This window comes from Engystomops pustulosus, chromosome 7 (genome assembly GCF_040894005.1).
Source record: "Engystomops pustulosus chromosome 7, aEngPut4.maternal, whole genome shotgun sequence".
NCBI classification, from domain to species: Eukaryota; Metazoa; Chordata; class Amphibia; order Anura; family Leptodactylidae; genus Engystomops; species Engystomops pustulosus.
In genome coordinates, this window is record NC_092417.1 from 25,431,112 (window position 1) to 25,456,676 (window position 25,565).

General features: G+C 42.6%; 1 protein-coding gene across 1 annotated transcript; it reads left to right on the forward strand.

Annotated features, from left to right (window-relative positions):
- Positions 1 to 23,758, forward strand: LOC140070118 (vomeronasal type-2 receptor 26-like). Its single transcript, XM_072116451.1, has 8 exons — positions 1 to 36; positions 2,098 to 2,258; positions 5,055 to 5,346; positions 6,868 to 7,668; positions 9,184 to 9,396; positions 18,704 to 18,827; positions 22,716 to 23,602; positions 23,645 to 23,758. Exons 1-8 carry the CDS (start codon positions 1 to 3, stop codon positions 23,756 to 23,758), a joined length of 2,628 nt encoding a protein of 875 aa, XP_071972552.1.
- Positions 23,759 to 25,565: the final 1,807 nt, after the last annotated feature.

A 25,565-nucleotide genomic window follows, 5' to 3' on the forward strand; every position in this document is an offset into this window, starting at 1 on the left:
ATGACTGTTCCACCTCCCTTATCTGCTGGTTTGATTGTAAGGGTTGGGTTGTTTTTCAAGTCGTTAAGGGCTTTTTTTCTCTGGTCCCGAAAGATTGTATTTTTGTTTCTGTGTTTGGAGTCTTTCCAGAGATCTGAATTCAGAGGAGACCATAGAAAAAAATGTTTCTATGTATGGACCTCTACTCTGAATTGGGTTGAAACTTGAAGTGGGTTTGAATGCTGAATGGATGTAAATGTCATCTTGATCTTCCAGTGTATCTTTGCTTTTCGCCTTTGTGATCGAGAAATGTCATTTTAGAGTAAGTTTCCGTATGAAACTATTTAGATCTAGAAATAGATCAATCTCTTTTGATTTGGTGGTCGGGCAGAAAGAGAGGCCTTTATTGAAAAGCCTATTTTCCTCTTCTGTAAGGTTATGGGAGGAGAGGTTGAAAATCCGTACTTGTTGCTGGGTTATTCTCGAGCTACTCTTCTACTACAGATTTTCTCTACCCCCAAAGAGACCAAAGTCTCACAATTTTGTATCTTTGAACCCTGTATGTTTATATGGACCTGAGGGAGGAAGCGTTACGCCCCCGAAACGCGTAGTCCGATTTCGAAATAAAGCAATATTTACTCTGAGAAGCGCTGTTTCACGTCCAGTTTTTTACCTCCACGAATTTTGGCAGTTCAGACAGAAACTTAACCAAAAATGATTGCATTAAAGGAAATCAACCACCTAGAAATACTCCCTTCTGCTCCTCTTCATCTTCATCCCGGCACTGTCTGTTGCTAGTCTTGATACACCAGGATCACCTACAAAAGAAACTAACAAAATTATATTGTACAGAAACTGCAGGCTTCTATGCAAAATAACACACAAAATCAAGAATGGCTTACCATAGATAAACTGACAAAAAAGATTTGTAGGATGCATTGATGAGCAAAAACAAATATGATTAGCATTGTCAGTCAGTGCATAAATATTGCACACTTTTGCATTGTGGAATACATAGCTCTAACAACATTCAAATCACTATTTAGAGGGGTTGGCACACATAAGTTGAACATGTGCCTTTACTGCCTTAATAATAATCCCTAAATATTCATCAAGTGATTAAGCAGCCTTGCTACTTAGTTTATTGCTGTCTGCAGACTCTCTGTGGATTTTTGTTTACATGTCTGAGCACTGATGAATAGGAGGGGCTGAAGCCGCAGAGTTATGACATATCTTGCTCCCCCTCCACTCTACCTGTGTCAGTAGGTGAACTTTAAAAGATAGATACAAAGTGGTTGAAACTGTTAGGACGGACTGAAGGTTAGAATTGTGTTTTTCTCTCAGTACTTCAATTGCATCCTGGCTTGATGAAGTGACCTTAAAGCTTGCAACATTTTTTTTCTGGTTAGCTAATAAAGGTCTCATTTCTTAAGCACATTTGTAGTTTTTACGTAAAAGTATTTAAGTTGGAAGGTCGCATGATAGTTGTGGCGACCCCTGTGCACACAGGATGATAGGATGTAGGTCTGTAGGTTTTATCCCCTAAAAGTACAAGCCTTCCAAAAGCTAATCGAAACATAATTTCCAATATCTATAAGGGGACCTTGTATCAAAATTTATTGCATGTATTTTAAGGAAGTGGGGATGGGTACAAGCCTTATTTTAGCTATGGGCCCCTTGATGTCTATATCCACCACTGCTAGAAGTAGTAATACACTGAGCTGTAGCCATATTTCACCCTAATCCCTTTACGCAATATACACAATTAGCCTCTCTGACTGATGACAATAATCAGACAAAAACCATAAAAGTGTAAGTGTAAAAAGTTATAAGACTAATAATAATGTTTAGAAAAAAGTACCAAAACATCAAGGGAATATCACGGCTTTATAAGAGTGAGATAGAGAGCTGTGTGCAGGATATATCCCAGCCAGGCTACACGTCTCAGACATCACGTTCCATGTCAGCCCGACAATAGATGACTACTGAGATCACAGCCAGAAATCAAGGATGGAGAGAACCTGTCCAGAAATATTCCCTCTACGTCTTCTCCTCAAATCTATTACAATGCTCTTTATAAAATTCCTGTTTTTCCTGCCGGTATCTTTGTATTCTAAGGATCACTTGGGTTGTGAGCTTCCTATTCCTGACAATGAATCACTTCTGGGTTCTTCTAAAGATGGAGACATCATCCTAGGAGGCATTTTACAAATTCTTCTTCAATATAGTATGGATACAGTACATTTTTCAGAACTACCCTCAAGTGGTTGCTGCTTTGGGTACGTACTGTTTCAAAGTATTGAAATCAATGGTATATATGATGTTTAAGATCACTCAAGTGTTTGTTACATTTGTATATATACATTATACATACAATAGAAAGACACGCACTTACTGCTCATTTGTATAGTAAATTAAGCAAAAAAAGGTCTATTTAAGTAAAACACTAAAACCGATTGCTCATTTTTTGGTTTTAAAACTTCACTTTTATTCATTTGTCACGGTAAAATTAACATTAACAAAGAAATTAATTAAAAACCTACAGAACTAGTGAATAAATAATATATCCATAACATTACATTAAATTTCTTTTGCAGTTGTACAGGGGTCGAATGATATGCATGTCGTAGAACATCAGTTTTTGTAAGGCCAATAAGCTAACCCAGTATAAATAAATGAGTTCGTAAAAACTGTTGATACATTTGTAAAAGACTTGTAAATACTTTTGTTTTTTGGGTATATATCTCTAGTACTGTAGATTCTTAATGCTTTCCTTCTTTAAGAGACCTTTTTTATGTTAATTTTAATAGTGACAACTGAATAAAAGTGAAGTTTTAAAAAACAAATGACCAAAGGGTTTTAGTGAGGTGTCAAATGGAACTTTTTTGTAAATGTACTTATGGAGTCCATACAATATCAACTCATATGTACAGTAGACTAATGTATTATGGGATGGCATAACCTAAAATTTGGACCATTGTAGTACTGCTGCTCTGTTCTTGAGTGTGTACACTATACAGTAGGTGAAATAAGTATTCACTAAGTCCCCAATTTTCTAATTAAACATATGCCTAAGGCTACATTCACGTTAATGTGTGCCCGCCGTACCGTACCCGGGGATGAATGGCGCTCACCCCCGCCCGTCTCCATAGAGAGACATGTGGCACGCCACTGTATTCTGGGAAAAGATAGGACATGTCCTATCTTTTCACGAGGTATGGAACAGTACGGGTGGCACCATACCGCTCCCGTAGGGTGCCATATGCCCATTGCAATCTATCGGGAACGTATATCCAACGTATATACATCGGCCGTATATATGTCCCCCATATGGCTGTGTGAATGCAGCCTAACGGTGATATTGACATGACATTCTCACCAGATGTCGATAACAACCCATCCAATCCAGAATGGAAAAGAAATCAGTAAATATATGTATCCATAAATTCTAAGAAATGACATAGGAAAAGGTATCGAATATGCTTAATGAAATTTTTTTAATACTGTGTCCAAAAAGCATTTGTTGGTAATGACAGCATGGAGATGCCTACCGTATGAAGAACCTAGTCGAATGCATTGCTCAGGTGTGATTCTATCCCATTCTTCCATACACACTTCACGTTCAGAGGGTTCTGTGAACCCTGAGCTTTAATTTTTTGTAATAGATTTTCCATTGGATTCAGGTCAGGTAATTGGCTGCACCAATCAGGTAGCTATATCTTTTTTTATCTGAAAACTGCAGAATGTTTTCAAATGTGTGTTTGGGATCATTGACTACCTGAAATGTCCACCCTGATTTCCTTGTCTTAGTATTGGCAGCAGGTTTTCATTAAGAATGTCTTGGAACATTAGTCTATTCATCCTTCCTATAATTATATCAAATTTGCCCTACACCAGCTGGTTACCACCAGAACACTTGTTCTTATGTTTCTTGGGGTGATAGGACATGCTTTTTGGCCTCCATATAATGGCATCGAAATAGTTCAGTTTTGGTCTCAACTGATCAGACTATATTCTCAAAGCCTTTCAAAGAACATGTGTACAGGGCATGAAGGTATAATACATTTCATATTGATTTCTTTAAAAATGTAACTTCTTGTTTGAGGTCTTTCTGTTGCTCTCTGCTGGAGGACCTTCACTCAAGAACAATAGTGCTGATGATTATTTTACCTCCTCTTTGAAATCTTCCAGGAAGCATCTGGTTTAGGTAGGTCAATCGTGAAATAAGGTTATTTCTACTTCCGGATTGCAGTCCTACAACTACTGGAACCTTCAGTAGTTTCGAAATCTTTCAGTTATCAATGCAATTTTACAACAGTATGTTTATTAAGGTCTTGAGACAGCTCATTACCCATCACGAAAAGTTTCTTGGTAATGAGACCCCCTATATCAGTTGAACCCCCTGATATTATTTTTTACTATTTGCATGATTGCTCATTAATTACTGATTCATTACTAATTTCCACTGGTATGATGATTTCCTATGGCTTTTTGCAACTCTTTTCCTTAAAGGGGTATTCCCATCGAGGGATTTAAATTTAATTAAATTCATTTGCCATATGTAAACATTTCTTTAATTGGATGTTAATTAAAAAAAATGTTCCTGTGTGAAGTTAATAGCTTCCTCAGATACGACCACCTTGCACTCTGGCAGTGGTGGCCAGACATGCGCTTTAGAGTCCTGCTGGACCACCAGGATTCAGCGATCATTACCACAGGACAGCTGGGGGACACGCAGTAACTCCCGGACATTTCATATACAAAAGCAATTTGTTTCTTTGTGCAATCCCTCCAGCAGAGGTGGTCGTATCTGAAGAGTCAGTCTTGTTTCTAAGAGACAACATGACTAAATTATCTAATTGAAGAAATGTATATATATATGGCAGCTTAATGAAAATGAATGTGAATGCCCAGACGAGAATACCCCTTTGTCATTTTTTTCTACTTTTTTGATTTTGATATGTTTGGTAAGTAGGCAAATCATTAAATGATTACTGTGATAGTTTGTACGTTAAAAGAAAAAATCCAGTTTTTTTTTAGTTATAATTGTCTTTGATTTATGCTCCCTCTTACAGGGCATCATATGAATACCTGAAGCATTTCTTGGCCTTTTTGTTTGCTATCAACGAGATGAACAATAGAACTGATATTCTTCCCAATTTAACATTAGGATACCAGATCTATGACTCTTGTACCAGTGAGAATCTGGCTGTAAGAAGTGTCCTAAACATCATTTCAGAGACTCAAGATCCAGTACTCAACTATATATGTCAGAAGAGTCAGAAGACGGTTGCTGTAGTAGGACATTTGGTTTCATCTACTACCTACACTATAGCTCGGCTCACTCAGCTCTATAGGTATCCACAGGTAGGATTTTTGCATTGATATAAAAACAATTAATATATAAATATTGTAAGTATGTTACACCTGTGTCAGAGTCTTCCACAGTTCATACTTTCAGGTTGAGAAGTCACTGAATTCCATCTGGTTTACATTAGTCAGAAGTCTGACACAGTTCTCTAGTGGCTGTACTGGTGATTGGAAAACCCGGCTCTCTCACCTGGAGCAGACTTCCTATTCAGAAAAGTATCCTGTGGTGTGTACTATTTTCATTGCTTGTTAATGCCTCTTTGCCAGCTCTATCATCCATGCTATTGTTTTACTACTTCTGGTTTCTGATATATTTAGCTTTCCTTTTTGACTATGTACCTGATTTGAGATTTCTGTTGTAACATAGATTGCTGATGATAAACCGGCACAACACGACAGACTTCACATGGGTACGATGCCAATGCTTTTCTTCTTTATTGGTTAAAATGCCATATACATGAGGATACAGGTAGGTTGACGCGTTTCGACGGGGAACCAATATTAAGATTAAGACGGTTCCCCGTCGAAACGCGTCAACCTACCTGTATCCTCATGTATATGGCGTTTTAACCAATAAAGAAGAAAAGCATTGGCATCGTACCCATGTGAAGTCTGTCGTGTTGTGCCGGTTTATCACTGTTTTCCTGTTCACGCTATATGGCTATGGATTGTTTTCTCCGAGCACCAGGATATCTCCACAAAGAGAGTACAGCCAAGACGGTCTGAAGGTTGGGTGAGCCGGCTTTAATTTTGTACCTTTTTCTACTCAGTAGTGGAGGTTACATTTTCTCTTTGTTTATAGATTGCTGATGTCCCCCTTTTGTTCTTTATTGTTTGGTGTCCACATTTTGGGAGGGACCGCCAACCTAGGTGGTTGTCCCATATCACCTAGGATATGTTGAGGCAAGAAGGCAGGACAGTCTGGGTGCCAAGTGATTACAAAAATTACAATCTGATTGTGTAAAAAAAGGTGGATTCCTAAAATGTGGCAAAAAAATTACACTAAAAAGTTAGACTAGCCTTCCAGAGATCCAGAGTCTGACACATAAAAAAAGGCGTCTAATGTCCAGGCGAAGGCAATCCTCAGCAAATTGAACGGCTAATTTTGCATATGTAGCATATAGTAGTTTATTCAACAATACAGGATTTTGTGTTGTATAGTAACTACAACAAGAAATACAACACTGATTGCATTAAGGTAGTTACTCAACAGTCCTTACACAGGATATAGCTATCTCAACAACAACTTGTACAATGATTGGAAACATTTCTGACAGACACTTCTGACAGAACAGAAGTGCAGGAGTTGAATTCCAACTTTCCCAATGCTTATCTTCTCTGATATCTATCCTTGAGTCAGACGGCCCCATACACATAAGATCATTGGTCAAACTCGGTGAAATCAGATTTTTGTCTGATGTGCATGGGGGACTCTGTTCTGGCTCAGGAAATTTCTCACAATGGTGTCATTTTACAACTTATTTTCCCAACGTTATAATATTTATTTATATCATACAGATAAGTTATGGGGCACATCATTCATTTTTTAATAACCGGGAGAAGTTTCCATTCCTTCATCGGACTCTACCAAGTGAATTATCTCAATTTCAGGCCATTATTCAACTCCTGGTCCACTTTGGTTGGACATGGGTCGGGATAATTGCAACGGATGATGACAGCAATCAATTAGCAAGTTTGGGGCTTAAAAAGGAAATGGAAAAACATGGAATTTGTGTTGCGTTCTTAACAGCAATTTCTAGAGCTCCAAAAGATTTTAAAAAAAGAGACCAAGAGGTCACAAATAGAATAAAAACCTCTTCTGCCAACGTTATTATTTTACTTTGTATGGAGATTTACCTTATTGGTTTTCTTGGAGCTGGGTCAATTGGAGTTACAGGAAAAGTCTGGATAGCATCAGCAGAAATAGATATCTTTATTGATCAAAAACATTCTCATTTTGCTAACAAATTTAATGGTTCCTTATTAATAACAATTCAGAAAGGAAAAATTACAGGATTTCATGACTTCTTGCTTCAGGCTACACTTCAAAACATGCCAGATAATAATTTTGTAATTCACTTCTGGCGTTTTGGTCTCGGATGTTTTGATATTCACGGTAACCTAACAATTCAAGAGAGCTGTGCAAATGATACATTGTGGAAAAATCTTGTGTCACATGATGATGAAAATATCTATAGTTTTCCTTACGCAATTTACAACATTGTTTATTTAATATCAAGGATATTAAATCACATGAAATTACAGAAACACCTTGATGGACAACTAACGGCAAATCAAATTCAATTATGGAAGCTCAAAGTAAGATCGGAGTAAATTTACAGAACAAAGATAAATAACTGTTGTTGAGGGGGTTTTTACAAAACATTGGGGGTCATTTACTAAGGGTCCGATTCGCGTTTTCCCGACGTGTTACCCGAATATTTCCGATTTGCGCCAATTGTACCTGAATTGCCCCGGGATTGTGGCGCACGCGATCGGATTGTGGCGCATCGGCGCCGGCATGCGCGCGACGGAAATCGGGGGGCGTGGCCGAACGAAAACCCGACGTATTCGGAAAAACCGGCGCATTTAAAAAACGAAAAAGTGTCGCTTGGGGAGCGCTTACCTTCACCTGGTCCGAGGTGGTGCATTCCGGCGCGATGAGATGACTTTCAGCGCAGCAGCGCCACCTGGTGGACGGCGGAAGAACTACATTCATAAATCCCGGCCGGACCCGAATCCAGAGCAGAGAACACGCCGCTGGATCGCGACTGGACCGGGTAAGTAAATGTGCCCCATTGTGTTTTAGGGTCCCCTGTAACGTAATTAGAGGTTCTGGACTGGGCTTGGGTTCAACTCAATGTCCCCTCGGGGTTCTGGCTGACATTGATCACTGGTGTTAACTCTTTAAATGCCACTGTCATAGTTGCTATTAAAGTGGCTGTGGCCACAGGCCGACACTAACCTGCCAGAGGCACTGAAAGATGCCATTTTTTGCAGGATTGCCTTTCCCCTGTGATGTCATTAGCCTCCCCAAAATGACAGATAAATTCTTAACTGCAGCAAAGGGGGAGATTTATCACTACCTTTCTTCTTAATATAAAAACAAAAAACTTGTCGATTTTTGTGCAGATTGGAGTTGCTTTTTTTGGGACATTCCCGTATTTGCACCACAACTCCTGGTGCAATGTTTTTTAATGGGTTTGTTGTTTTTATCTAACAAATCCAGCTGTTTAGACTAAAGTTAGATGTATTCGCCAACAGGGACTTTTTAAAAAGTCACAAAAATGTCTTAAATGGAAGACAGCACTGACTTGCATGACTTCACCACATTGAAAAAAAGCAGAGTAAAAAATGTTTTAGACCGCAATGTAAACATGCAGTAGAAAATACATTTTGGATCTAAAATACTTTATTTAGAGACATCAAAAGTTGTTCAAATTTTGAAAAATGGAAAAAAATTGCATAGCATTTTTTTTTAACAAAAGCAAAATAAAACGGCCAATGAGAATTCACCTAAGACAACTAAGACACTACAGGAAACTAGGACTAGACAACTAGAAAACTAAAATGAGAAAATATAAATATCGTTAGATACAACTATGCTGCTGAGTTGGACACCATGGTGTGCTATGGTGGTTTCCACTGAACATAAAGCAACTTGTGTAAATAATTTAAAAGAAAAATGTTTTTTTTTAGTAAATTGTAGTTTTGTAAAAGGTTTAAAGGTAAAGGTTTCTGTGTCTGCAGCAAAATTGCTATTGTTTTTGAAGGTGTGACAACCCGTTGTGATGTGTTTTTCCTCTTATTTTTTATTATTTTCTTCCCCTTTAGCTCAACTATTACTTAAAACATGTAACTGCATCCAGTAGAAATTTGTTTCTAAACAATCGAGAAATACTTGAGGGAAATTTCGATATTTTGAACTTTGTTGCAGACTCCAATAAAACAATAAGGAAACCCATTGTTGGCAGCTGGTCTGTATCATCTTCTAATCAAATCAGAATGAACAATAGTGCGATAATCTGGAATCCAAGTTTCAATGAGGTAGCACTCATGTAATGTAAATTTTTATAGGTTTTTTTATTCTACATATGTAACCTATATTATTCCTCTTGGCTACAGGCTTCTTAGACAAACAACCTTGATAACATAACCCTATTGTTTTATTCATAAAATTTTTTTCTCAAAGCTCAATAGTCATCAGAGCCTTGATCCACTATAGGGTCCTTTGGTATTTTGGTGGACCTGTCCAAGCATGTGTAAAAGAGAACTTCTATTTGATATTGATAACAAACTATGAAATATTACATTAGAATAGAAAGGTTGGGGGCCTACATTAAAGTTTTGGTGCTCACATTCACAGTGAAGCATTTACATTACATTAATGGCCAGAAATAAATACAGTGGGAAAAAACTGCTTTATTTACCTTTGAAAAATCTTATTACACACAGATCCAGTTGAGAGGTGACACATCTTTATCAATTTGGAAAATCATTAACCTTTTAACACCAAACGCTGTGCTTGTTGGCATTTTGGCTTTAAACCTTTGTGTATTATATAGCAGGCACCTCCCTATAACAACTGGGATTGATGTTGGGATTGTTCTAGGCCCCTTTAACTGCACCATACTATTACAGGGCAGAGCAGGAAGAGGTTAAGATAAAAAGCTAAAATAAAGGACCCTTTAGATTTTGGAATTAATTTTAACAAATGAAAAAATATACACATTTTTCTTACCCACCTTACCTTACAACACATATATAATTATATAAACTATAATAAATAATAAACATGTTAGGTTTCCACGTATACCAAAAAAAGCTTATCTATCAAAATATACAACTAAAAGAGGGCTGCCACTAGGATTTTCGGGGCCCCTGACTGGCAAATTTTGTGAGTCCCCCTCCCCTTCTCCATGCATATCATGCATTCCTTTCTTAGCTTTGCGCTTCAGTAGAGTAGTAATTTAACTTTAATACTATCAAGAGCCCTGTGCTGTATTGTTCTGTAGCCAGGTAATTGTTCCCCCCATAGTAGTCAAGTTACAGTGCCTCCCCTTAGTAGCCAAATTACAGTGCCTCCCCTCAGTAGTCAGGTCACAGTGTCCAACTTAGTACACAAGTAACTGTGCCCCAACTTAGAAGCTAAGTAATTGTGCTCCCCCATAATAGCCAAGCCACAGGTCCCCCATAGTAGCCAAGTCACAGCCCCCCCCCACAGTAGTCAAGTCATAGTGCTCCCCTAAGTAGCCAAGTCACAGTGCCCCACTTAGTACACAAGTCACAGTGCCCCTACTTAGTAGCTAAGTAACTGTTCTCCCCCATAATAGATCCCCCATAGTAGCAAAGTCACAGTGCCCTCCACATAATTACCAAATTCCTTGTTCAATATATTTAAGTCACCCCCTATCCTCAAGAGTAAATAAAAATGAGATACAGGTACTCAATTTTTTCCTTCTCTTTCCGCCAATTTCCTCCAAAGCATTATGAGCTGTGGCGCAGGTAAGATAAGTGATGATGCATCTGCCCGAACCTTGACAGCTCCTGCCAAAGATCTCAAAGCTTCCAGCACAGGCAGATGTGTCAATAGATGTGGCCTGCACTGCAGCTTTTCCATCTCACAGGCTCCACACTGCTGGTCTGAGAGGAGGATATAGAGCATTTCCTAAACAAAGAGGTGGGATCTGTCCAGGTTCTTCCAGGTGGGGTTGGAGGAAGGGGGATTGGAATAGCCCTGGGCTCCCTCTCCTGTCTATAAATTTGAAAACCCTGTGATCATATCAAGTCAAGGAACAAAGGGGGGTGTTTTTCTAGATTCCCAGTAAATTGCATGGGTATTAAATGAACTTTTTTTGTTTGCAGATAACAAGCCATTATATGGTTCTGTAAATGGAAAAATGCTATAGGCAGCTTTTGGAGTGCTTTGCCAAAAAACTGAAAATCAAAAGCAGACATCATTCTGATCTTTGACAACTTAATGCATTTAGACGTACATGTATGTCAGGAAATGGGGTCTGTTGATGCATCTTTACTAGAGATGAGCGAACATACTCGTCCGAGCTTGATGCTCGTTCGAGCATTAGCGTACTCGAAACTGCTCGTTGCTCGGACGAATACTTCGCCCGCTCGAGAAAATGGCATCTCCCGCCGTTTTGCTTTTTGGCGGCCAGAAACAGAGCCAATCACAAGCCAGGAGACTCTGCACTCCACCCAGCATGACGTGGTACCCTTACACGTCGATAGCAGTGGTTGGCTGGCCAGATCAGGTGACCCTGGAATAGACTAGCCCCTGCCTGCTCTGCTCGGATCATTCTGTGTCTGGATGCCGCTAGGGAGAGAGCTGCTGCTGGTCAGGGAAAGCGTTAGGCTGTTCTATTAGAATAGTTTTAGGCAGGAGTGATTCTACAAGAACCCAACAGCCCTTCTTAGGGCTACAATAACGTTATACTTTTTTTTTTTTTATTTGCAGCTAGTACCATATTGTGAGGAATTTGCAGGGGGACTTGCTACCGTTGTGTTTAGCTCTTAGTGACACATATCCACCTCAAACACCAAAGTGGGACAATTTATTAGGGGTTTGATTTCAATTAGGCACAGTCTGCCAGTTTCTTTTTATTTTACGTTTATTTTTTCGTAACTCAGCGTCATCTCATCTAGCATAGCAGTGTGCTTTCATACTTGGCTAGAAAATAGCCATAGGAGAATCCAAACGGCTTACTTAGGCCTACAATAGCGTTATATATTTTATTTCTGGTTGATCTGCTGGTGGCTGTCCTTGCTGTAGTGCATCTACTACCATATTGTGAGGAATTTGTAGTGAGACTTGCGACCGTTGTGTTTAGCGCTTAGTGACGCACATATCCATCGCAAAGACCGAAGTGGGACAATTTATTAGGGGTTGGATTTCAATTAGGCACAGTCTGCCCTTTACTTTTTATTTTACGTTTATTTTTTCATAACTCAGCGTCATCTCATCTGGCATAGCAGTGTGCTTTCATACTTGGCTAGAAAATAGCCATAGCAATAGGATAGCATCGTTTGGTTTTAAAAACTAAAAAACACAAAAAAAAAAACCACAAAAAAACACAAAAAAAAGTAAAAAAAAAAAATTCAAGTTATAACTTTCATTTTCAAAATGTTTAACCCGAGGGCTAGGGGTAGAGGACGAGGGCGGGGACGTGGGCGTCCAACTACTGCAGGGGTCAGAGGCCGTGGTCCTCGGCGGGGTGAGACACCACCTGCTGATGAGGGAGCAGGGGAACGCCGCAGAGCTACACTCCCTAGCTTCATGTCTCAAGTTACTGGGACTCGTGGTAGAGCACTGTTGAGGCCAGAACAGTGCGAACAGGTGATGTCGTGGATTGCCGACAATGCTTCGAGCAATTTGTCCACCAGTCAGTCTTCCACGCAGTCCCCCCATGTCACCGAAATCGGCACTCCTCCAGCTCCTGCACCTTAGCCTCCTCCCCCCCCAGTCTGCACCCTCACAGGAAAATTTGGCATTTGAACCGGCATACTCTGAGGAACTGTTTTCTGGACCCTTCCCACAGTCACAAACCACTTGTCCGGTTGCTGCTAAGCAATTTTCCGATGCCCAGGTTTTCCACCAGTCGCAGTCTGTGGGTGATGATGACCTTCTTGACGTAGTGGAAGAAGTGTGTAAAGAGGTGTCCGACGATGAGGAGACACGGTTGTCAGACAGTGGTGAAGTTGTTGTCAGGGCAGGAAGTCCGAGGGGGGAGCAGACTGAGGGATCGGAGGATGATGAGGTGACAGACCCAAGCTGGGTTGAGAGGCCGGGTGAACACAGTGCTTCTGAGACGGAGGAGAGTCCTCGACCAGAACAGGTTGGAAGAGGCAGTGGTGGGGCCAGACGGAGAGGCAGGGCCAGAGCAGGTGCATCAGCGCCAAATGTGTCACGTAGTGAAGCTCCCGTGGCGAGGGCTCCTGCGGCGAGGGCTAGATTTTCAGAAGTCTGGAGGTTCTTTAAGGAAACACCGGATGACCGACGGACTGTGGTGTGCAAACTTTGCCAAACCAGGATCAGCAGGGGTTCCACCACTACTAGCTTAACTACCACCAGTATGCGCAGGCATATGAATGCTAAACACCCCACTCAGTAGCACCAAGCCCGTTCACCTCCGGCCGTGCACACCACTGCTCATTCCCCTGTGTCAGCTGATAGTCAGCCCCCTGCCCAGGACCCTGGCACAAAAACCCCATCGTCGCCTCCACGATCCTCCACAGCATCCACCAGCGTTCAGCTCTCCATACCCCAGACGCTGGAGCGGAAAAGGAAATATAGTGCAACCCACCCGCACGCCCAAGCCCTTAATGTCCACATCTCCAGATTGCTTAGCCTGGAGATGCTGCCCTATAGGCTAGTAGAGACCGAGGCCTTTCGCAACCTCATGGCGGCGGCCGCCCCTCGGTATTCGGTCCCCAGCCGCCACTACTTTTCCCGATGTGCCGTCCCAGCCCTGCACCATCACGTGTCAGACAACATCATCCGTGCCCTGACCAACGCCGTTTCTGACAAGGTCCACCTGACCACGGACACGTGGACGAGTGCTGCCGGGCAAGGCCACTATATATCGCTGACGGCACATTGGGTTAACTTGGTGGAGGCTGGGACCGAGTCTGAGACTGCAGCTGGTCATATACTGCCGACGCCGAGGATTGCGGGGCCTACCTAGGTCCAGGGCTTTCAGGCCTACTATGCCTCCTCCTCCTCCCACCCCTCCTCCACCTCCTCCTCTGAACTACCATCCGTGGGCATGGCGCCATCAGTCGCTAGCTCTAGGCACAGCAGCAGTGCCGTCGCTAAGCGACAGCAGGCGGTGCTCAAACTGCTGAGCCTAGGCGATAAAAGGCACACCGCCCAAGAACTATTACAGGGCATCACGGCGCAGACTGATCTGTGGCTGGCACCGCTGAACCTGAAGCCAGGCATGGTTGTGTGTGACAACGGCCGTAACCTGGTGGCGGCTCTGCAACTCGGCAGACTGACACATGTGCCATGCCTGGCCCATGTGTTAAATCTGATAGTTTAGCGTTTCCTCAAGACATACCCCAATCTGTCTGATTTGCTCATGAAGGTGCGCCGCATCTGTGCGCATTTCAGGAAGTCCAGCACAGATGCTGCCACTCTCAGGGCAGCGCAGCGCCGCCTCCAACTGCCCGCTCACCGACTGTTGTGCGACGTGCCCACGAGGTGGAATTCAACATTAACCATGTTATCCAGAGTTTACCAGCAGCGCAGAGCGATTGTAGACTGCCAGATGTCAACTTCCACCAGAACTGGTAGTCAGGTCAGTCAGCTTCCTCAAGTCTACAATGAGGAGTGGACGTGGATGTCTGATATCTGTCAGGTGCTGAGTAACTTTGAGGAGTCAACACAGATGGTCAGTGGCGATGCCGCCATCATCAGCCTCACCATCCCGCTGCTTGGCCTGTTGAAAAACTCTTTGATCAGCATGAAGTCGGAAGCTTTGCGCTCCTCACAAGAGACGGGGGAAGAAGATTCCCTTGTTGATAGCCAAAGCACCCTCAGGTCTGTTTCTCAGCGCATATCGGAGGAGGTGGAGGAGGATGAGGAGGAAGAGGAGGAGAATGTTGGCGAGACACAAGAGGGGACCATTGTTCAGTCCTTCACTGTTCAGCGTGTATGGGCAGAAGAAGAGGAGTTGGAGGAGTTGGAGGAGGAGGAAATGGACAGTCAGGCCAGTGAGGGGAGTGAATTCTTGCGCGTTGGTACTCTGGCGCATATGGCAGATTTCATGCTAGGCTGCCTATCCCGTGACCCTCGCGTTCAAAGAATTTATTCCAGCACCGATTACTGGGTATTCACTCTCCTGGACCCACGGTACAAGCAAAATCTTTCCACTCTCATCCCTGGAGAGGAAAGGAGTGTGAGAATGCATGAATACCAGCAGGCCCTGGTGCACAAGCTGAAACAGTATTTCCCTTCTGACAGCGCTAGCGGCAGAGTGCGTAGTTCTGCGGGAAAAGTAGCGAGGGAGAGTAGGCGAGCAGGCAGCTTGTCCAGCACTGGCAAGGGTACGCTTTACAAGGCTTTTGCCAGCTTTATGTCACCCCAGCAAGACACTGTCACCTGTCCCCAGTCTCGGCAGAGTAGGGCTGATCTTTACAGAAAGATGGTGAGGGAGTACGTAGCTGACCATACCATCGTCCTAAATGATCACACAGCTCCCTACAACTACTGGGTTTCAAAGCTGGACATGTGGCACGAACTGGCGCTGTACGCATTGGAGGTTCTTGCCTGCCCTGCCGCTAGCGTGTTGTCCGAGCGGGTTTTCAGTGCAGCTGGTGGCATCATCACCGATATGCGTACATGCCTGTCGACTGACAGCGCTGACAGGCTGATGCTTATTAAGATGAATAAAGCCTGGATTTCTCATAATTTCCAATCTCCACCAGGTGAAGGAAGCTCAACCTGAATAATTTATGCACTCCTCCTCATTTTCCTCCTTCTCCTCCTCTTTGTACACTAAAGCAGAGGAAACTGGCTATTTTTTGACAGGGCCCACTGGCTCTAGCTATAGTACTTTATGCATTTAATTTTTCTGGAGGGCCACCTACCCGGTCCTCTGTTTTAAACAATTTTTGGGAGTGCCACATACAGGCACTCAATCTATTAAATTTTTCTGGAGGGCCACCTACCTGCTCCTCTGGTTTGAAAACTTTTTTGGACTGCCACATACAGGCACTCAATCTATTTCATTTTTCTGGAGGGCCACCTACCTGCTCCTCTGGTTTGAAAACTTTTTTGGACTGCCACATACAGGCACTCAATCTATTTCATCTTTCTGGAGGGCCAACTACCTGCTCCTCTGGTTTGAAAACTTTTTTGGACTGCCACATACAGGCACTCAATCTATTTTTATTTTTCTGGAGGGCCACCTACCTGCTCCTCTGGTTTGAAAACTTTTTTGGACTGCCACATACAGGCACTCAATCTATTCAATTTTTCTGGAGGGCCACCTACCTGCTCCTCTGGTTTGAAAACTTTTTTGGACTGCCACATACAGGCACTCAATCTATTTCATTTTTCTGGAGGGCCACCTACCTGCTCCTCTGGTTTGAAAACTTTTTTGGACTGCCACATACAGGCACTCAATCTATTTCATTTTTCTGGAGGGCCACCTACCTGCTCCTCTGGTTTGAAAACTTTTTTGGACTGCCACATACAGGCACTATCCAAATTAAATTGTCTCCATAGCAGCCTCCACACTTTGTCTCCATTGCTACCTCCAAAAGTCGTCCTTATAGCTGCCTCCATACATTGTCCCCTTATCAAACGAGGTGTGTCAGGCAGAAATTTGGGTTGTTTTCATGGATTCCACATCAAAGTTGTTAACTTTGTCGCCACCCTGCTGTGTTATCCACAAAATATACTGGCAAACTTTAAGGATTAACCGATATTATTTCAGCGCTTCTTGCGCATCTGTTGATTACACTGCTGTGTAATCCACAAAATATACTGCCAAACTTTTACCATTTACGGATATTATTTCAGCGCTTCTTGCGCATCTGTTTACATTCCCCTCACCCGCCATATCCCAAACTTATAAGAACGCTACTACACTTAACTTGGTGGAGGCTGGGACCGAGTCTGACCCTGGGGCTGGTCATATACTGCCGACGCCGAGGATTGCGGGGCCTACCTCGGTCCAGGTCTCAAAGGCCGACTATACCTCCTCCTCCTCCCACCCCTCCTCCACCTCCTCCGAATTACCATCCGTGGGCATGGCGCCATCAGTCGGTAGCTCTAGGCACAGCAGCAGTGCCGTCGCTAAGCGACAGCAGGTGGTGCTCAAACTGCTGAGCCTAGGAGATAAAAGGCACACCGCCCAAGAGCTATTACAGGGCATTCCACATCAAACTTGTTAACTTTGTCGCCACCCTGCTGTGTAATCCACAAAATATACTGGCAAACTTTTATCATTTACCGATATTATTTCAGCGCTTCTTGCGCATCTGTTTACATTCCCCTCACCCGCCATATCCCAAACTTATAAGAACGCTACTACACTTGATCTTATACAAAAGGTTCTTAGAAGTGCTGTTTGGGGAGTAGCCTAGAGACAGGGGCTTGGATTGGCGAAAGCTCGCCTGGCAGCGGAGCGCCAGCTCCATCCCAAGATCCAACTAACATAGTTTTAACTGCAGCACCTTTAATCTACTACTAGTTCACTGCCTCCATACATGGTCCCCTTATCAAACGAGCTGTGTCAGGCAGAATTTTGGGTTGTTTTCATGGCTTCCACATCAAACTTGTTAACTTTGTCGCCACCCTGCTGTGTAATCCACAAAATATACTGGCAAACTTTTATCATTTACCGATATTATTTGAGCGCTTCTTGCTCACCTCCTTTGGTTCCTCTCTGCCACCCATTGGTTTTAAGCCTGAGTCCATTTGGGGTATGTTGCCAAGACACTCTCTAGCCTGCCGCTGCTGCCGCTGCCTCTGCATGCCATCCCCTATAGTGTCAGGGTCAATTATTGGATGTTATAGATGCTATCTAGCTTCTTTCTGTCACTCTGTCATGGCCATGCTGTTGCATTTAAGCAGCCTCAGAGGGATCCATGCATGCTGCCCCTGCTGTTTCCTGTCCATGTCCGTGGTGTTTCCATCCTTTTCTGAGGTTTCCAGGTGTTTGGCCATGCTTCCCTGTGCAGAGCCTTGGTCCCCTTGAAAAATGCTCGAGTCTCCCATTGACTTCAATGGGGCTCGTTATTCGAGACGAGCACTCGAGCATCGGGAAAAGTTCGTCTCGAATAATGAGTACCCGAGCATTTTAGTGCTCGTTCATCTCTAATCCTTACATACATGTATGTCTTTAAGATTGCACAAGCTCTATGACTCCTGCTTTCATATGGCATTACAGGGTACTCACCCTGACAATCTGCACCCTCCACGCCAGGCACGTGACGGGGGGGCCCTATCAATTCTATGAAAGGCCATAAAACTGCTTTTTAGAACATGCTTTCAGCATGCATGGGCTACATTCGAGAAATGTTAGTTATGAAGTTATTTGGGTGCTAATATTATCTGCCTTAAAAGCAAAACTAATTTGAAGTACAATGTGTCTTGAGAAAACAATCTCAAAATCCCGTGGATATGTTAAAGTGTTCCAAAGTTATAACCGCTTATAATTAAACAGGGAAAATTTGAAAAATTGGGCTTGGTACAAAAGCCCTAAAGTGGCTTATTTCTTAAGGGGTTAAGAGATTAATGTAAAATTGGATTTCCTCTTGAAAGATAACTTCAGGGTTATAATTTATAAAGTTAGGATATGGAGGAATAACATTCACTTTTTTTCTCTAGACTCCTCAGTCGTTGTGCAGCCAGCCATGTTCTCTAGGAAACTGGAAGTCTTTAAAGAATGGTAAACTAGCGTGCTGCTTTGACTGCGTACCGTGTAGTGATGGAGAGATAACAAGTGGCCCAGGTATATACAATACCCAATTTAACATTTATTTTACCATTCATGTATCAGCCTGGGGCAAAACTTACAATTGTCCTATAAACAACTAGGGAAGACTCGGACTGGCCCATTGGTGAATCCACCAATGGGCCCCTTAGCTTAGCGGGCCACCAGGCCCTACTTTATGGGCATATTTTGTTAGCTCACAGAGCAACGCTAAGAGAACCTAAGCTAAAGGCAAAGGCCAATCAGCAGGTTACTAACAGTGCTCCCAGGAACATCACAGTCCAAGACAAGAGCTAGAAAGTATTGGTCAGTTTTCGACATTCGCAGATAGATATCAGATAATATTTGCCCTATTAAACGTTTTATCTGGCGAGCCCTAGGGACTATCCAGTGCTTCCTGGTATTCTGCTCCTTATGCAACAAATTCTTATTCTTAAAACTATATTTATACATAATGCAGTCACTTAGATACATTTCTAGCATCATGAAGCTACCCTCCAGTTCACAAGAGAAATTCCAAATATTTATTGGATCTTGCTGAGAAGAATACAGCCCCTCTGATTACCGACCCCCCTTCAGTTCTGTACAAGAGTCACTGGCTACTCTCTTTTGCTTTATGTATGTGAAGTTTCTTTGTGTGCGCTTGTATTTTTGGTGTATTTCACACATTGGGGCATATTTTTTGCTCCAATCTGCCACCTTCACACCAGTGGGGCATGAAGGGACGTGAATGAGAGCATGGACAGTCATGTAGAGTGCGCAACCGGGAGTGGGCCGGAGCGAGGTGTTACTGTCCCGCGCCTGCACATTCGCTGCTGCCGGCAACTTTTCACGAAAAGTCATCGGCTGAGTTTCGTTCTATGCCAGGCGGGCCTGGCTAGAATAAACGCTGTGCAGCAGCCTGCCCGATACATAAAGAGGCTGAAGCCTGTGAAAATGCATGAGAGCCAGCGTATTATAAATATCCCCCATCACTTGAAGTAAAATCCTTAATAATTGTGATTTTAATTTCATAACTTGGAATGTACGTTCTTATACCAAATCATTTTTGTAAATGCCATTGAGCCCAGTAGAACTGATTACAACATTGAAGTAGACACTCTATGCCTCCTATGAGCCCAAATAAAGTTTATTACAGATGCTAACAGTTTTCAAAGGAGGGATCTGCGATTGACTAAATCTTGAATACTACACAAGCTTAGGCATGAAAAAATCAAATATGAAGAGAATTCCTCCTAGCAAGGAGAGCTTGAATTTCCCTGAACTATTATGGGCACATTGAACATTAAGTGGCTGTGAAATTCATGCACAGATATTACCATTTATACCTGAATGCAACCTGTTGATGCTCCTCATGCAGAACTAAGCAACCTCTCATCACCAAATAGTCTGCTGATCTAGAGAGCTGTTGCAGGCCATCAAATGCCCATGTGGAGCTACTCCACCCAGGCTGCAGCCCAGAATGAGCCGCAGTACAACAATCACTCCAGCATCACTCCATGGGCCCTCGGGTGCCAGAGCTCCTTGGCATGGACTGTTATGTTGCCACCACTAACCACAGGCCCGAATAGTCCACCGTAAGGGATCCCTTAGGACAAGCATCCGTGTGAATGACACTGGGAAACATCAGAATACTGGTCAGTTGCGATAAAGCACCAGAACCTGGCAGCACACAGCACCTAATCCAGTTGCAGAGATGTAAGTCCTGGTATCTGTCCTGGCTACCGATGTGCAATAATATCTGTAGAGAAAGGAGTGATATTAGGAGATTTGTCATTGAAGCTCTCTAGCCTGCTTGGGTATTTGGTTTACCCTTTTTTACTGCATTGAATTCCTGTATGACAGTTTGACCATTTCCTTGGGCAGGGTTTGTGGCGTATAAACACCAGTCTACTGTTACCATGGGGGTGGTGAACTGATCCCAGATCTCTGACTGAAGTCTGGGTTAATAATAATAATAATTCCTTTATTTATATAGCACTCACAGCCCTATACATAGCTTGCCAAATCAGTCACTGTCCCCATGGGGCTCACAACTAGTATGTTTTGGAGTGTGGGAGGAAACCGGAGGAAACCCATGCAAACAAGGAGAGAACATACGAATTCTTTGCAGATGTTGACCTGGATGGGACTTGAACCCTGTACTCCAGTCCTGCAAGGCTGTAGTGCTAACCACTGAGCCATTTTGCTTTATGGATCTGGACCCACTTATGACTACTATTGAGTCCTAAGTCTGTCCTGTGTTGTCTAAATGCCATTAACCCTACCCGAGGAAATGGTGAAACTTTCAAAAAGGAAGTCAACTCAGTTAAAAAGGGTAAAACAAATACCAAAATAGGGTGGATAGCTTCAATGACTCATGGTCACTTGAGGTACTACAAGAGTAGCACCACACTTAATACATTTTTGCCTTTTTTCTACAACTTGAAAATGGCTCAGTTGCAGAATTGGAAAATAGCTGAATACCAAAGGTGAATAAAATTGCCACTGAGCATGATTGCTTTCCGTAATGTGGCTTCTCAGAAATCTGGATTTCTGATAGAGATTACAATAAAAGTGTAAACACAAAACGTGGGGTGAAAGCTCCTTAATGTCTTCTTCTTTACCATTTCCTAAGATGCTATGGGATGACCGTTGCTTTATAAAATGAGAGTTTTATGTGTACATTAGAGATGAGCGAGCACTAAAATGCTCGAGTGCTCGTTATTCGAGACGAACTTTTCCAGATGCTCGAGTGCTCGTCTCGAATAACGAGCCCCATTGAAGTCAATGGGAGACTCGAGCATTTTTCAAAGGGACCATGGTTCGGGAATAAAATGTGTTAATTAATTGAAAAAGAATGTCTTCTGATAAGTTAGCAGATGGATGCAAACATCTGCAATCTATTCTTCACTGTTCCGCGCGTATATTATCTCCCGACAAGTTAGCAGATGTGAAGAACAGTGAAGAATAGAATAAAAACAGTGAACACAGGATCATTTAAGTGAAAAACACAGTGAAGAATAGATTGCAGATGTTCGGCACATCTGCTTACTTGTCGGGAGATACGCTGTCCCGGGATCCGCTGCTCTTCTTCCACTGAAGTCTCCCCGATGTCTCCGTGCTGCTCCCCGATGTCTCCGTGCTGCTGCCCGATGTCTCCGTGCTGCTGCCCGATGTCTCCGTGCCGCTCCCCGATGTCTCCGTGCCCCGATGTCTCCGTGCCGCTCCCCGATGTCTCAGTGCCGCTCCCCGATGTCTCCGTGCCGCTCCCCGATGTCTCCGTGCCCCGATGTCTCCGTGCCGCTCCCCGATGTCTCCGTGCCGCTCCGTGCCGCTGCCCGATGTCTCCATGCTGCCGCTGCCCCATGTTTCCGTGCTGCCGCTGCCCCATGTCTCCATGCTGCCGCTGCCCCATGTCTTCTTCACACATATATATTGTTCTTCACATACTATTTTGTTTGCACCGTTCCGCGCGTATCTTCCGACAAGTAAGCAGATGTGCCGAACATCTGTAATCTATTCTTCACTGTGTTTTTCACTGTGTTTTTCACTTAAATGATCCTGTGTTCACTGTGTTCACTGTTTTTATTCTATTCTTCATTGTTCTTCACTGTGTTTTTTTAATTAAATGCTCGATCTCGAGCAGGGGAAATACTCGTCCGAGCAACGAGCCGTCTCGTCTCGCTCATCTCTAGTGTACATGTTTGTTCTCCAGGTAGTGATATGGGATATGTTCTGTCAAGGGCTGTTTTAGTTTGTTGTAAGAATGTGTTACAACGGTTTCATGAGAAATTGTAATATAAAATGAAGTTAAGATAAGGATTTTGGATGGATGGATGGATGGTAGGAGATAATGGCAGAATGGTAAAAGTAAGGTCTTAATATAGATTTGTTCTAATATTTGTAATATTTGTTCTTTTACAGCCATGGAATTCTGTGAAAGTTGTCCTGATGACCAGTGGTCCAATCCGACTAGAGATAAATGTATTACACGTCCTATACATTTCTTATCCTATGAGGAGGACTTAGGACTTTCATTGGCGGTCATTGCCACCATCTTGTTTTTGATTACTTCATTGATACTCTGGGTTTTTATCAAAAACCAGAACACTCCTCTGGTCAGAGCTAACAACCGTAACCTGAGCTATGTTCTCCTGGTGTCTTTGATGATTTGTTTCCTTCTCTCATTCTTATTTATTGGACGTCCTGAGGAACTGACCTGCCTCATGAGACAAACCACCTTTGGGATTATCTACGCTGTTGCTATTTCTTCGATTCTTGGAAAGACAGTGACAGTTCTCATTGCATTCAATGCTACGAAACCTGGAAGCACATTCAAAAAAGCTGTAGGATCCAGGATTTCTACCGGACTTGTCATTCTGTGTTCTTTGGGGGAGTTTATAATATGTGTAGCATGGATGATATTTGCTCCGCCATATGTAGAACTTGATAGTAAAACAATTCCTGGGATACTGATAGTACAATGTAATGAAGGCTCCATCATGGCTTTCTATGCTGCAGTCTCATACATTGGGGTTTTAGCAGTTTTTAGCTTTATTATTGCTTTTATATCTAGGAAGCTTCCAGACACGTTCAATGAGGCTCAACACATTACATTCAGTATGCTGGTGCTCTGCAGTGTCTGGATATCTTTTATCCCAACGTATCTCTCAACGAAAGGAAAATATATGGTGGCTGTGGAGATATTTGCTATTTTGGCTTCTAATGCAGCATTACTGTTCTTTATATTCTCCCCCAAATGCTATATCATACTTCTAAGGTCTGACCGTAATACAAAAAGGGATATTAAAGTAAATGTATTTCAATCTTTTTAATGAAATTGTATGTATTAGAATAATCCAGACATTTGGGTGACAGCATATCCTCTAGCTGCTAAAGAGTGTAGTACAGATGGAGCCATTATCCCCAACAATCGAAAATCAAAGCAAGAAAGCTGCTCTTACTAAAACCTAACATTTAATTGAGTGCTAATTAAAATAAAATAATGTCCTACAAGCAAAAAAGAATTACAGGTATGTAGCCACTTATTTTTGGATTGAACAACCATAGTGAACTTGTCAAACCATACATTATAGGAGATTCATAGGAGCAAATGCAAAATATGCTCTCTAGTAATCGCTGAACTGCATATTAGCTCATGCCCTTACAAGGGCAGTCCCATCACTGACCTTATATGGTTCAAAAGAGTATCCTTCAATCTTGATGCATTTTTGGAGACACTAAGAAGTGACATTGTCATCCGGGGCAATAATTGGCTATAATTGCCTGGCTCACAGTACAGGCTGATGCTAATACATAAACTAGTGGAGGCCCCTGATAACAATGCAGTTAGCCATAAAACATAATTCTCCAATTCAGAGTTGCTTTAATTATAATTATAGTCACAACGCCAGTTACAGGAATACAAAACTGGCTTATAATCCAAACATATTGATGATCCAAGCAAAGGCTTGTAATCCAAGGCTGGCTTTAAGTGCAAATCTTCTCTATTTAATTTTGGGGCCAAAATTTTCCTTTTTTCATCACTGTCAGAGCAGCCTGTGAGCTGGGAAATGCTGGGAGCCTTCTTGGATCATACATACAGTAATATCAATCTTCTCTGAATACTCTACATCAGATAATCTGAGGAAAGTCCTAAAAGCCTGGGCAGAACACAGTTATAAACTATTTAGAACTGCCTCTAGAATATTCTGAGGGCCCAGCCAATGGCAACAACTTGGTTAACAGCAGGAGATCTGAAAGTGTTAACATATGTTACTATGAAAACATTCTAATGAGCAACATATAGCTCACAAAATACACACATTGTCCAATAAGGTGCCCTGACAAGGTGAATAGCGACATACCAGAGAACACCCACCATAAAAATAGTAAAGACTCCTCCTCTGGGGCATTACATTAGTACATTACTATGCACACTAATACCACTGAATATGGTTGACCTAGGTTTACTTGGGATTCCACATAGTTTTTGGGTAGGACTATATCAGTTGTCCCATGGCTGATATACGCACAATGCTCCTAGCTCCTGTGATGCTCTTATGCTGTTTGGTAAGAGCAATCCATGTATGTCTTTTTACTTCAAACTATAAGTGGATACATGGGTTACATATATATAGATGAGTGGATCCAAACCCGGCCCTTGCCAAACATTGTGGGTTCAGGTCCAGCATTTCCCCCCAAACTATTAAAGATCAGACCTGCTCTTTATCCATCAGCTGCACTCTGAAGGTACTTTTAAGGCATTTTCTGACTTACAGGAGCAATTCCAATTACCACATAGCCAATTCTACAAATTTTTACAGCTAAGGCATGCGTGGGATACACAGGTGACCACAACAAAACTTACCACTGGTACTGCTCCTGTGATCACAATAACGGCCGCCAAAGGGGAAACTTCAGGCCTGATCTCTTTATTGTATAGTCATTTGCTTGAAGCCTACCTAAAGAATTTTCCCCTCAATTTGAAGCAGAAATGGGAGGTGGACTTGGGACCCATCTCAGATGACCAATGGGAGGGAATTTTAGCATCAGTTCCTCAGGTGTCAACGTCTGAGGCCCTAAGGATTTCACAAATATATCTTGTTCATAGGGTGTACAGAACTCCTGCCTTCCTCTACCGCGTTGGAGTTAGGCAGGATGATGTGTGCCCTAGATGTGCCCAGGGCCCAGCTGATCATATGCACATGTTCTGGGGATGCGCATTCCTGGGTCGCTTCTGGAGTGGAGTGCTTACATATCTGGAAAGCATAT

Excerpts from the sequence above, each read along its gene's own strand:
- LOC140070118 (XM_072116451.1), top strand. The coding sequence starts at position 1 with ATGACTGTTCCACCTCCCTTATCTGCTGGTTTGATT. Across the intron at positions 37-2,097 it reads CCTTATCTGCTGGTTTGATT|GATCACTTGGGTTGTGAGCT; the intron begins GTAAGGGTTGGG and ends TTGTATTCTAAG. Across the intron at positions 9,397-18,703 it reads GGAATCCAAGTTTCAATGAG|ACTCCTCAGTCGTTGTGCAG; the intron begins GTAGCACTCATG and ends TTTTTTCTCTAG.